At 33.7% G+C, this 14,318-nt stretch overlaps 1 protein-coding gene across 2 annotated transcripts in view; it reads left to right on the top strand.

Annotated features, from left to right (window-relative positions):
* LOC138140024 (serine/threonine-protein phosphatase 4 regulatory subunit 1-like) overlaps window positions 1-14,318 on the top strand; it is a 75,327-nt gene continuing 61,009 nt past the window's right edge. The window contains exons 1-3 of one of the 2 annotated variants that reach the window (XM_069060698.1): window positions 1-250; window positions 307-351; window positions 10,606-10,714. In XM_069060698.1, the coding sequence (XP_068916799.1) occupies window positions 244-250; window positions 307-351; window positions 10,606-10,714 (161 nt within the window). In that variant the 5' untranslated portion in view covers window positions 1-243. The remainder of the gene's footprint in view (window positions 251-306; window positions 352-10,605; window positions 10,715-14,318) is intronic. The other variant, XM_069060690.1, reaches the window with a different exon arrangement.

A 14,318-nucleotide genomic window follows, 5' to 3' on the forward strand; every position in this document is an offset into this window, starting at 1 on the left:
TGGTATGAGAATTAAATAAGTTTTTTTGTACACAGCACACACTTGAGCCATGATGAGGTTTTGCATTAGAAAATAAGAATTTTGAGTGAATTACTAAATTAATAAGTCACTTATCAGAGTGGATGAGTCAAGCTAAGTATTTGAATGTGATTTATTGTTACAAGTGTTGACGTATGTTGTCGTATTAATGAAAATTTTAAATCACGTGCCTTTGCAAATGCTATGTTTTGATGCTGGTACAAAATGGCGGGTGAGTTAACTTAATGAAATATTTTATTAGTGCTGATATTGTTGCTTCTTCTGCAGACATTTCATTAATCCAAGATGTATGCATGGATGATTGTGACGAAGGTATGTAAATTTCCCAATGATTACTTCCAACGTAAAATGCCAAATTCATGCGCCACTTTTGCATAGGTTAAAATGCGTATTTTCCGTAATTGCTACTAAACAACCTGTAATTTTGGCGAAATACTTTGTAAACTGCCCGCTCATTCACCACTTTTCGTTAACAATCGCCCCGTATTTAGGTCAGCTCGACATAAATTGTTTATATATTTTTTTCAGAAATAATCTTGAGAATGCGTTCTTACGTGCATGCCAAGTATTTACTATTTACGCGTTTTAGCATTTGACAATTATTCGAGTGTTGTCTGGTTCAAATAATTGAGCAGAATCTCTTTCGAGCTAACGTGCATCTTCTACTTAATATGACGAACAGATAAAGAGGGTGTCGACCGTCATTTCCGGTGATACATATACCCTCTCCACCATTCCCTTCCCACTCGTTCAAATGATTTGTGTTCCTATGACTGGTTCATTTCATTACCATTAGGGTATTATTTGTACGATTGTTGAGATGTTTTTCTTTTTTATTGTGACGCGGATGTAGCCAGTTTGTGTCAGAATGTGCACCTAGTCCTGTGAACCCGATACACGACTCGTCACAAAAACAAGAATTAGTGTTAATTACCATCGGCTAAAATTTTCGACTTAACATCCTTTCACAAATCTTATTTTGTTATTGCTTGCGATAAATTTTATCGTGTTATTACATTACACCTTAATAAAAAGGATGGCTTTATTTTTTTATTAAGAATTTTTCAATTTCTTGGCTATATACAACGTGTAATATAAATTGCAAATCAGGAAGTTACGAATTAACTTTTACATTCCTCAGTCATGAATAATAGATCTTGGAACACGAGTAAACGTCATTTTAGACTTTTGAGTTTCACCCGCTAAATATGTGCAGAATTTTTTTCAAACAGATTTTGGAAAATTTCAATTCCGCTTCGACCTGTTCTTCCCATTTAATTTGTTTTTGTCGAGTCAAAAAATAAAAAACAAACTGTGAAAGCGAAAGAAACGATCATTTCGTGGTCAGCGGCGTGGGAAAAAAGTATATCATCGTGGGCATATCGAAAGTGCTGTGAATTAGGCCGGCGACACACATGCGGTTTTGTCGCTAAAAGTGACGTACTGCATATTTGTAAAAATTCACGCAATCGCCATTTTTCTATTGTGAAATTGCAATTTTTTTGTGAATTGTAGAAAAGTTACATCAAAGAGTATACCTACGTTGTTGATATGTTGGTAAATGGAATATCGGAAGTATCATGCCATCTTGTGTAACTTGAGTGACGTCTGAAAATTTTCTGATTTAATTAATTTAATTCTGCAATTCATCGATAGAACGCTTTTAGCAAGATTAAAAAGTATGTAGCTATTGTTTTAGAACGTATCGCCATTGGCAAAATGTAGCAACATTGTTTAATTCAAACATGTCACCTATTTTATTTATAGAAATTGCGATTCATTCATCCATGATTTAAAATAGTAATTAAAGGACACGCATAGACGAGCGAGAAGCATACGAATTTTAGGTTTAGGTATATTACGTGATCAGATAATTAATGGTTTTTCGTATAAGTCAAATATGTATAATAATTCGCCATTTTGTGCATCAAGTGCAGTATTTTTTATTGTTTAGTTAATTGTCTTAGTTTGGTAAAAATATTAATTGAAAATAATTTTTATAGACAGTATTTTAAAAGTGAAAATTATTCCTAAGGTTTCCGAGTATAAATAACGATTAAGACGTGCTGTTCAATTTAGTTCTATAAACTGCCACCAGATTTGGCTGGGTCTCACCTTTATCACTCCCTAGAAACATATGGATAAGCCGTAATCTTTAGAAGTAGCATAAACTGCAAATTTCTGTTAAAAACTGTTAAAGCATTTGATTACAGTGGAGAGCACCTAAAATGATTCTGAAATGAAAATAGCCAATTCTTGACAATTCAGTTCTTAAACACGAATATGACATTAAAAATTACGATTAGCTCCATCTTTGAAGATATTATATGAACACTATTTAGTCTGTTCATGATTTGTTCACTTTTGTTCATTTGAAGAGCTTATTTCTTTTCGTACGACATACCATCATCAACTGTGAAGGCGTAGGTGTCAAGCGTTTTTCTCTCATCTTTCTACAGTGAACAAGCGGTGGTATGAATTATTTCTTTTGCAAAAAAAAATAGTTAATTTTCGAAGTAATCGACGAGTTTTCCTTGTGTTCTTAGTGCCACATGATGGTTTTTCGTTTAAATTAATGTTTTAACCTACATTAAAATAATGATCAAAGAGGGATTATGTATCTGAAGGAAATTTGCAAGCGTACCAACTAAAAAGAAGTGAAAGAGAAAAAACGACGGTCTGCTTGACCAACATTTTTTTGAATGCTTGTTGGTTCCTTTTTTAGATTAGTATACTTCAATTTACCCTTTTTAGTTGTTGGAGTGAAATCTGTTTTCTTTAATGGCAACGTGTTATCTTCTTTTATTTCATTTGGATATTTAAACTAATAATAAAAAAAATATTAAAGAATCATTGAACAGATACATAGGTTGTAACACACTTGTGTAGATCTTCAAAGGCACTATCCTATGCTTAAAATCTTATAAATAAGATTTTGCTTCTCACTGAACAGGATATTAAAGACATCTTATTAATGATTTTTACAATTATTAGAAGTAGAAAGGAAGAGTTGGGCTCCTAGTAGAATCCAACAAGATTTTGTTACCGTTCATGCATATAAAACATGTAAGTTTGCTGATCGAACAGACGAACACAATTTATTTTTCCAAAACTTGGTACTGCTAAAATAAAATGTTTTCATCAAATCAGATATTCGTTCTTTGCTGCGTGACGATTCATTTGGTCATACTGCCGGTGACGAAACAAAAACATGGCGTGCTTTCTAACGAATTGGCTTCTTAGGAAATAGTAAGGCACAAAATTACTAAGATCTAGCAAGAGTTTTCAAAATCAATGCCGGATAATAGATAGGCAAAGGCGTCGATTTTTATAAAACAATATCTTAATGTAAAATGAAGTGGCTAGATACCGTGGCAACTGTATCCCGAGAATTACAATCAATGAAATTGCTTTCGCGTTGAGTGTTTTTACTTCTGAAACAGACAGTGTTATCAACCAGTAATGAAAGAGGCAGGTTAAATGAATTAATCTAGTTTACAAAAATTAATACAAGATGAATAGCACTACTTCACTGTTGGTGTTACTTTTAAGGAGTAAAAAACTTGCGAGTTCATCGATTTATTCACTGCTAGAACAATCAAATTTTATGACTTCTTCTCATACTTATTTACACTGAATGGTCCATAAATTGTATGCATTTGTTAGTAAAGTGTTCGATATAAGAATTTATTTTGGACTTCACAATATGCGATGTTCCGATTTGACAAAGCCAAAAAATTCTTGTCAGTATATATGCATAGATGTAAAAGTTATCTCTATTGCTGTCCTTTTATATTTAGTAGGTATGTTTTTATTAGTAGTGCAATAAATGTAAATACTAGTAATTTGGAAACCTACAATATTTTAATAGTATAGGTATGTATTTATATAGGCGTATGATCTATTGATTGTTGCAATTTTTAATATTCGTAATATCAACAGAACCGTAAATTTTGCACTTTTGATACATACCCGGCTGGCTGGCTACCTGACTTTTCTATAATTAATTTAAGCTTTAATTCACAAAATTATTCGATTGATAATTTAGGAACTTGGTTTTAATTAGAGAAGCTAAAAATAATTCATTATTATGTCGGTCTGAAGTGAAAATGTTTTTTTAGGCTGTAAAGGTAAGTGCTTTAAAATCTTTGATGTTGTTGTTCAAAACATGCCTAATCCTCCCACCGCGGCATGTAATTCTGTTTTGAAGGAATTAACAGTACACACTTATGTACCTACCTCTTAATCTATGATTTAAAAATCACCCAACAAAAACCATTTACGAATGTGCATAAAAATCTTTGAATTTTGTGATGTTTACACTCCTTAAAACTTATTTCAGTAAAGATGTTCATGATCACATCACGAACTCATACTAAATCACGTGAAAAATGTATGTGCAAGAGTGTATATCTTTTTATTGATAAATACACAATATTTTTGTTTAGACGATGATTTCATAACAAATCTTTCATGTATGTACTTGCAAGGCGTCATTTTTAATAGAGTATTTTTTATAGGAGTTATATTTAGGTCCTTTAAAAATTGATAAAGAATATTGCCAATTTTGAGAACACTTGCAGTATACATAATATCATTCATGATAAAATTAAATAATACAAAAATTTAGCTGTATTTGTTGCTATTAGATAGCAAGCTCCTCAATGATGGAAAATACATATAAAAAGATTCACTTGTTATTTTTCTAATGTAAAATAACAAGTGAATCTTTTTATATTTAGTATACAAACGTGTATACTAGGTAATTTTTTAAAATTACGTTTGCAGTAAAATTACTAACCAAAATTATTTTTGTGTCCATTGGGATGATTTCAAACGACGTATTACTAAGTCGATTTTGGTGGTTTAATTTTTGCCAATTCATTCATTCAAACTACATTTCGACACAACGACATTTCTTTGCGATAAAAAATAATCACATTGTTTTTCCTGTTATATATTTGTATTGTACATTTTTAACTTTCCTGAGAAATTTTTCATTAAGCGAAAAGCGATAGAGCAGTTTTTAAAGAGAAGTCGTAATTGTTAAAATCGATTTTAGTTTCTTGGAAACTGTGACGAGGAATTGATAATAAAGCAGTTGCAACTCAATTATTGACGTTGTATTTAATTGGTTTATATAACTGCGTAGCTAGTTAATGCAGGTGTAATTGGAGTTAGAAATAAGATAAGCAAAATTTATAGAAATGGAATTTGAAAATCTGATAAGTTTTAAATCACTGGAATATTAATATTATAACTTATACCTAAAAAGAGTGTACCGCAAGAAGAAGAAGTGATAAACTTCTGTCTAAAATAATTTTTAGCTTGAAATCCCAACTCATTAAAGTTTTAATGAATTCATGAATTTTTGATTGTCTCACAACTTTAAAATAAAACTTACCAAAAATGGCTAGATTTCTGTTTCTGTTTGGTTATAATCTTTTAACCTAACGGTTTAATAATGTAAAGAGAAATTGTACAGTGTTACTTATAACCGCTATTTTTTTAATATTTGTAACAATATTATTGTGAATAAAATAATTACTTATAAACAGTTCCAATGTTAATTACAAATATTTTTAAATTGTCTGGATTTAAGTATGTACTTATTTTAACCCAAAATTCCATTTTTTTAAATCTCTGATTTTCAGAAGCACGTGATTGTAAATACGTAGTAGAAAAATATTAGTCATGAATTAAGCTTATCATATTCCTAGGATTGAAAACAAAGTGGTAAGTGTACCGTAAATGGGTGTATGTATATGTTTTGAAATAAATACTCACTTTGTTATCGTTAATATGTAATATTAATACCTGTTTTTAATTCTTGCAACTTTTATTACTGAGAATTTAATTAATATTTAGATTTTTAATGTGAAACAGATAAGAATTTGTCCTTAAACATATTTTAAAATGGAGCGCCGAAACATTCAGTTTTTATTCCGACTAAATGCGAATACCACAAGGATTAACTTGATACTACATAATCTTATATTATTTGTTTTACGTTTATTGGATTATGAAGAGGTGATGAATTTTGTAAAGCCTCTTTTTAATTGGTTTTTTATGAAGTACTTAATATGAATGTTCTACAAATGAGTTATTAGAAAGGTCTTAACTGGTTACAAGTTAATATTCAGAGTGTTAACGTGTTGATTGTGCGTTAAATATAACATTAACATTCTTTAAATAACTATTGTTGATAATGATTTGTACGTTTATAGTTGCAATTATACAATAATTACAACAAGTATGCACAATAGGTTGTTGCACATGTTTAAATTTAAGATGAGTATGATATACATACTTCCATTTGGAGTTTCAAGTTTCTTGTATAAATTGAATAAGAATAGAAAAATATGTTGTAGAGAAGATGAATACCTGTTATTTTTCACTATCACCTCGAAGGACCTTAATTTTAGTTAGTGTTGTGGTTTTTAAACTTTTTTGTAAACCATTTAGTAATGTCGCTGCGTCAATTTGAATTATGAAATATGTATGTGCAGTATGTCTTTTTGCATTATTTTTAACATAACATTTTCCATGCCATACTGAACCGGGGTAAGTAAGAAGAATGCAAAAATATTAAATATGTAGGTACAACATTTTTTTTACAAACAAGTTAGTTTTGTTATTTTCATATTGTTCTACATTTAATTCATTTGGAAAAAAATCGCGCCATTGATCATGAGTAAATTGTTCTAATTAAACGAGAGGAGATTTTGGTTTTTAACACTTGAATTGGATACTAGTTTAAATTGTTAAATGAACGTTTAAAATTGAAAGACAAGGTTGTTCAAGAAAAAAAAAACATTGTCCAGTAGCTACGTGTCCATTTGTTATTTTTCTGTCGTGTGTCCTGAAGGAATTTAGTTCGAATTAAATGTGTACTTTTTAACATATTTTTGATGGACTACGTAGTACAGTTCGAGACACGGAATTTCGGGCAACACTGTCAATATACTGTCAAAAAATGTAAAATAGGCTTTACATTATTAACCTCAATTTTACCGTTTGTGACGATTTTGATTTGTCCCTAACTGTACCACCATTATTAAATTTAAATATAAAATTTTATCTTTTCTTGTGGTACTTATGATATTTAACACAAATAAATATATATGAGTATACTCGTATCTCATAACGGAAAATATCAAATATGTACAATTGCGGACACGAAATCTTGGCCACAACTGACATTTAACTGACAAACATGTGTGAACTGGCCTTTATTGAATATAACCCAACTTTTGACTCGATAATGCCATTTCCCGTTTTTTGATGTCACAAGAAAAACTTCAAAGTAATTTTTAATAATTGGTTTACATCATTTTTTAAAGAAATGTCTAAAAAATGTTGGCCAAGATTCCGTGTCCGGAATTGTACATTTTGATTTAATTTTTGTGAAAAACAATTACGTTATTCATTGTCGATATGTAGTTTCCGTCTGAACGAGTACATATTTTGATTTTAACATTTGAAAGGCTGGGTTTGAATCAAAACAGTATAAAAATGGTAATTTTATTAGTCAAACCTACTGTTCAAAATTTGGACATTGATCAGTGTCACTTTGTTTAAATTTTGTTAAATAATGGGTTAACCAAGACGAATGATTTAGTTAAATACCCATCAATCAAATTATTTTCCACAGGGAGGTTATGTAGCCCAAAATGAGGGAACATAATTTTTCTGACAGTGTCAGTTTGTGATCGGTCATGTTTGCGTAAACACACATCGAGCCGTAATTTGTCCAAAGTGGATTTAATTTAAAAAGAGTTTTTTCGAAATATTGGAATATTTGCGGCCACATTTCCGAGCGGTCGAGTGCCGCCATTTTTGTTTTCGGTCTCGGTTGATTTTTCTTCATATGCGGTATGCAAATGTGTCTCAACTAGACACGCAACAAGGCGGGTGCAAAATGGAAAGGGTTCGGTGCAAGTCGTACACAAATGGGGTAATATGTAAAGTACGCTCCTTCATGGCATGCGGCTTTTCCATGTTGGTGGATTTTGAAGTGTTCACCACGCCCGTACGCACGCTCATATTGATCGGATCAGTCACTTAACCGATTGGTGGCGCCTCCGCGACGTTCGGTGACGCACCGAAACAACGTCTCCACCCGACTGATCTTCTCCGTAAAACTCTTTCCTTGGCGGGTGATGTCCTGACGACCGGCAAGTTTGACAGTATCCGGTTCATTTTTCAAGTGTGATTCCGATAATGGACCGATTCCGGTCTGCGGTCGTCAGTTTTAATGTTCCGGTGTGCGCGTGGTGCGTAATTGTTGGGATTTTACACCACCATCATGTACTTCACGTGGAAAAGATGCATAGAACCTGTCAGGTCCGCACCCTCTTTTTTGCTAATAATTTTTATTTACATCGTGATGATAGATGTCTTTCGTTCATTAATCACGCACCACTTCGATATATCAAGATTTTACCGTCTGAGCGGAATGCTTTTCGTTAAACATTATTCTGACCACTTATTTTGTGGAATAATGTTTCATCGGAAGGATTAAGATTTTATCGATTTACGAGAAAGCCATGCTTTTCTGCCAACAGACTGATAGGTATTTGTACAGTTGTTCTTGATGTTACATGTTGGAATGCTTATTTGGTTAAACAAGAACATACTTTACTTGAGTCTACAGGTAACGAATAGCCAAGATTAAATCATTTGAAAAATACATTTCGAATAGATACATGTGAAGATATAATATCTTTTCTGAAGATTATTTCAGTGATCAGAAATCTAAATTAGGTACCTACTTTACTTGCACTACAAAAATTGTAAAAGAAAATTGAATTTTCACTTCTGCGGATACATTCACAGAAATAAAATTTCATTTTTTGAGTATTCCGCAATTTCATTTTTTAGTTGATACAATGTATGGTAATAAAAATAATAAGTAATCGTCTTAATTAAATAAATGGAACGTATTTATATGACGCACTTTGTTCGATAATTGAAATTATCAAATATAATATGTAAAAGTTACTTGAAACGTGTTGAAATGTGGTGCTAGTTATTCTAGGCAATGCACATTGAAAAATATGAAAACATGTTGGAAACCTTGGGTATAGAGAAAAGTATCGTAAAGACTTTGAAACTCTTCTTTTTTGAAGATGAATTTTAAATGAGTAATGTAGTAATTTGTGTACTCTCACACTAAGGAAGCAAATTAATGTAATAAAAAGTATAAACGATACTTTGTAGAATTTTTCTGCGTAAATACGCAGTTGTTGAACTTCAAGGGATTATTTCTTTCTTAGACTGGTAATTGAATATTTACGAGTGTGAACGTTCTATTTTGGTTTTAGAGTTGTGTAATTTTCTTTTTTTTTGTCATAAAAGGCAGTTGATTCATCTAAAACAACTTGCAGTTCAGAATCATTCATAAAGTAGTATATGAATTTCTGAAAAACTATTGCTGTCGTGTCTTTACCTTATATTTACCACATGGTTGCATTCTTTGTAGATTTCTTTAAAGAAAATTAAAAATTTTAAGCATAACGACACTTTTTGTTGTGCTGTCAGTTATTTTACGTAGTTGTCACATATGTACAGTAAATTTCAAAATTATCGAGCACACCTCAAAAATCAAGAAGTCGATTTATTACAGTTTTTGTACATGTAAAGATGCCTTTTTGAAATTTGAGCGTCATATTTTTTATATCTACATATAGGTTAGGTAAGTTTGACAACATAAAATGTCGCTAATATTTTAGAACACCATAATATTGTCCCTCTGCACGGTACTCTTCGCGATGTTGTAATACTGGGCTACCTTCCGGATCCACCACCCTTCTTCTAATTTGGAAAGAATGTGCACTTTTGCGTTTTCGGTTAGATTAGGCATTTTGTTTGTTAAAATTGACATTGATCATTGACAGAAAATGTAAGTGCATTTCACACCATAGAAAATTTGGTGTACCTACTGGATCCCACCGAAATAGCGGATTATATCTGTCTGGCCGTCCACTTTGTAAACCTAATATTTAAAAACTTCTGTAAGAAAGACCTCGTAGATAAAAGCATTTATGCAATTCGGTTGTGATAGATCATAAAAGTTAGCAAATGCCATGTGTCAATTAAGTCATAAGTAAAAACTGTTCTTTATAGTCCAATATCCAGCAAATAAGTGGTTCCCAATTAACGATACATTTTGCAATAGAAATGAGAAATAGTAGATTACGCACCGAGGGAGTGAAGTGCATGATTTTTACCCGAGGTGCAGTTTGTAGCCCGAGGGTTCTACAAAGCACCGCGGGTAAAAGTCATGCACTTCCGAGGTGCATATACTTATTTTCGTGTTGGCGTTCAAAAAGATTAAAACTTACGATAATTGAATGTTTTAAAATTTAGTCCAAGGTTCGTTTAAATTTAGTTTAAAAAATTGAAAATAGTGCTTGGTTAAGGATTCATATTGAATTATTACAATAATTAATCATAGGGAAATAATTAATTTTTTTTATTTAGCGTCTGTTATATTACACAAACGCTTTTAATAATATTGAAAAATGGAAAAATTCCCAAAATTTAAGCTATATCTTTTTGTAGGTGTGTACGAACAGGGAGATTGCTCGTCGGGCAGTCCTGCAGACGACGACGTCCTGCCCCCGCTATCCAGAGTCCAGAAGTATGCTCAATCCGGAAACGTCTACGACCGGTAAGTTTTTTTTTTAAACAAGTGCTATGCTGTTTGATACTTTCAAAAATGATGTTGTTTCGGTAGTCAAAGACTCCATATCGATCACTTGGTGTGGTCACAATCGATTTGGCCCTTAATAGCGAATTATATTGTTGTGAGTCAGGACGTAAGGCGGGAGATTTGGCACATCATTTTAATATGTGCGGAGTTGGCGTTGGATTAGAATTGCCGGCGCCAGGAATAACCAGGACATCTCGAATTTGGATCGCGTAACACTACGTACTCATGCAGACGCTGACGAAACGTCTGTCGGATGTGTAACGATTTTCGTGACATTCAAGTTTTAAGTGGAAATAGACACAGTTTTCTTTGCGGGCAAATAATAAATTATTGCCGGCTTAATAAGTATAAATTAGATGCTGCGAGGGCTGTAAATGAGGTTTTTCTTTTTCTAATATTTTGTCAGTTTTTATTTCAGTTCGCATCAATCTACTATACGAGATTTACGTGGTTTTACGTAGTTTACAGCTCGGTCATACCTAGATATAGATATCACTGTGTTGACCTTCCGAGTTTGCAAATCTAGTTTTCTGATATCTGAAACATAAACCTTTCAGTTGTTCGTAGCTATTATTTGATAAAAAAAAAGAATACGGCTACACATTTATGCTGGTCATTCACAGGACGTTGTGCGAATTTTTGCAACAAAATGGTGTATGCATGCAACTATGTGTGCGCCAGTTGCGACAGGGTGGAGATTGCTCGTAAAGATTCCAGGAAGGGTACCCCTTAATTAGCCGATAGAAAATGATATTGCATGTTCTGTTGTTCACGTTGAATATTTAAGAGATTGTTCATCCGAAAAACTCTGCCGCTCGTCGAACCGAAGAAACTCGGAGCTCTAATTAGACGTTCTTGAGGACAGACAATAAAACCTGTCGCGCCTTCCCCGAGCGGCGTAGACATTGGGTTTTGCGTCGTGCGTATGTAGCGTCGATAGGATTTATTTTCGAATAGGGGATGGTCGCAAGGACAACGACCTTTACCCCTTGACCTGAGCCGTGCACCCCATCGTCCGACTAGGTCAACCCCTTCTCCTCGAAAGTGCGATGACCGCGCGTCGATTGCTGCTGCTGTCCGAGATTTCTCTCTAAATATACCCTCCCATCGAACCGAAATAGTTCATCCTCACATTCGCACCATCGTCTAGGTTATGCAATGCTCGCCGTCTGGACCATTATAGAGATGAGGTGTTTTCATCCTGCGAAAAACGAGGCCAGCGACATATTTTCAATTCTACAGGCTGTTCCGAAAAGACGGCGCTGCGAAGCGTTTTATTTTTTTGAATCGGAGGGTTTCGGTCGTACAGAATGGCTTGATCGGTGTGAAATTGTTGTGATTGTTTGTCCTCGTCGAGAACGTTGATTGTAGATGAGTAATAGTGCAGCAATATCGCCGACTCTTTTTGCCATAGGTGGGAGTTACCTGTCCCGAAGCAATCTAAATCGAACAACCAATAGAATATTCGCATAGGTACTAGTAGTCGTTGATTAGTATTGTTGAAGAACTCTTTTGTATGGCAGAAATCTGCGCTTGTCTCAACTCGAAAACATGTTATAAATACAAATAAACGGTTTGGAATTGACCGTAAATAATTCATTTTGGAAAAAAAAATTGATTTTCCCCGAAAATGTTGACCGGCTTTTCGAACGTATTTACCATGTAGACATTTATTGCAGCGTGTCGTATTTTAGGGCTGTAAAAGAATATAGACTTACCTATTTAACAAGAACGCGATACCTACCCTTGATTTTAGTAATGTTATCTTTACCCATAACTCTCTAGAGGAAAATAAAGATGGCATCTAATACAGCTTTAAATATGGGTTTGAATACAGACGGGACCTTAGGATGTAGACGTGCACATCTGCTACGAGCAGGTGTGGTGGAACCTCAACCCCGTCCAACAGCTTGCACGCGATGCAGTTTTACCACAGCAGTCTTTTTACCCTTCCTATCTTCTTCAGTCTGCACCCTTCCGGTTTTGTCACACTTAAAAAGGGAGGTTAGTGTTGATCTTTTTTATATCTGAAAAACTTCACAGGTATTTTTAAATTCGAAGTCTCAACAACAATAATTATTTTAAACATAGAATAACCCTTTTATGATGGTGGTACTTTTCCCATGTAGTAAACACGTGACTGTGCGACATACGAAGGTTGATATGTTTTTTAGGAATCATTAAAATTTTACTTTCGATTTGATCAAGAGATTCTGCGGTTATTTTACTTGTGTCCGTTGACGAGACCGACGAAGTACACCTTTTTCTGTATTTAATCCCTTCGAACTTGTTCGTCACGGCGCATGTTTCTTGTTGCAATAGCTTTCAAGCAGTTGGTTATGGCGCATGTTCCCCAATGCCACAGCTTTTGGTGAACGACTCGTGGCGTGGCTTAAGTAAGTTGATGAAGGAAGGTGTTAGATGGTCATCATTTTACTGGCACTAACACAGGCAAAAGATTAGATACAGGAGAGGGTCTCATCGGCAGCTGCGGGCTCGTGCCATCCAGCAGCTGGCGCGCATCTGGCGCCCCCGCGCGGCCTTCCTGCATTCATCCAAGGTTGATGCATTCTTGCTTGAATGTTGCCATATATCGGACATTAATTGGTGATTTCATAATTCCAACATATTTTCTCTCAGTTTGGTATTTAGGACCGTTCTAATCCAATTTACACTTGAATCAAATTCCTGTATCTAAAAGTTCGTGGCGATTTAAAAAAATTTAATAATTTTGATGAATTGCCTGCAAAAGAACAATCTTGGGTAAACATGTATTTTAGAAACAGCTCCGCCAGGTGGTCTGTGTAATCATGACTGTGCTTCCGGTCACGTGCCTTGCTTCTTCATTTGTTTCCATTATGTCTACTAAGTTATCGATAATTACCGAGTAGCACATGTTTGGGCCAGGTATAATTAAATCGGTTTACTTGTTAATAATTTATTCGGTTGTTACTAAGCTATTATTAAAATTATTTCTTATTTTTTGGTTTGCATAGTTAATCGAATGAAATTCGAGACGTGTTCCGGTCGAGAGGTTTTTTCAAAATTTTATTATGAACCCGAAAAATTCAAGTACATACGAGTACATAGATGTACAGTTGCGGCCGTTGAAATCTCAGACAGGAAAGATTTAAACACTGTATAAATTCCGAAATTTGATTAGCGTAAACAGGATTTTCATCAAGGATTATAAAGTCAGTGTCAGTATTTGACATATTAGGTCAGAATCGCGCGTAACTTCTGAAATGCCGCAATTATCTGATTTGCAAAAATGTGTTTGACTGAGGGACGGTGTGAGTATAAGAGCCATTGCGCGAGAAATTAATGTGGATAATGTTTGAGTGACATTTTGAGAAACGTCACTTTCAATACCATTTACAAAGCTAAAAGTTTGGCGTTGTCAAAGTGTCTGAGTTTTCAACGGCCGCAACTGTACTTACTGTAATCTTTTTATATGGCTAAAAATCTAAGATCTACCACAAAAATTCGTATAATTTTTTCAAAATCTGAAAGTGGTGTTAATTTGATGAAGTGGTAAATTGGCTGCGTTACAAAAAAGATG

This window comes from Tenebrio molitor, chromosome 1 (assembly GCF_963966145.1).
Source record: "Tenebrio molitor chromosome 1, icTenMoli1.1, whole genome shotgun sequence".
Classification (NCBI taxonomy): domain Eukaryota; kingdom Metazoa; phylum Arthropoda; class Insecta; order Coleoptera; family Tenebrionidae; genus Tenebrio; species Tenebrio molitor.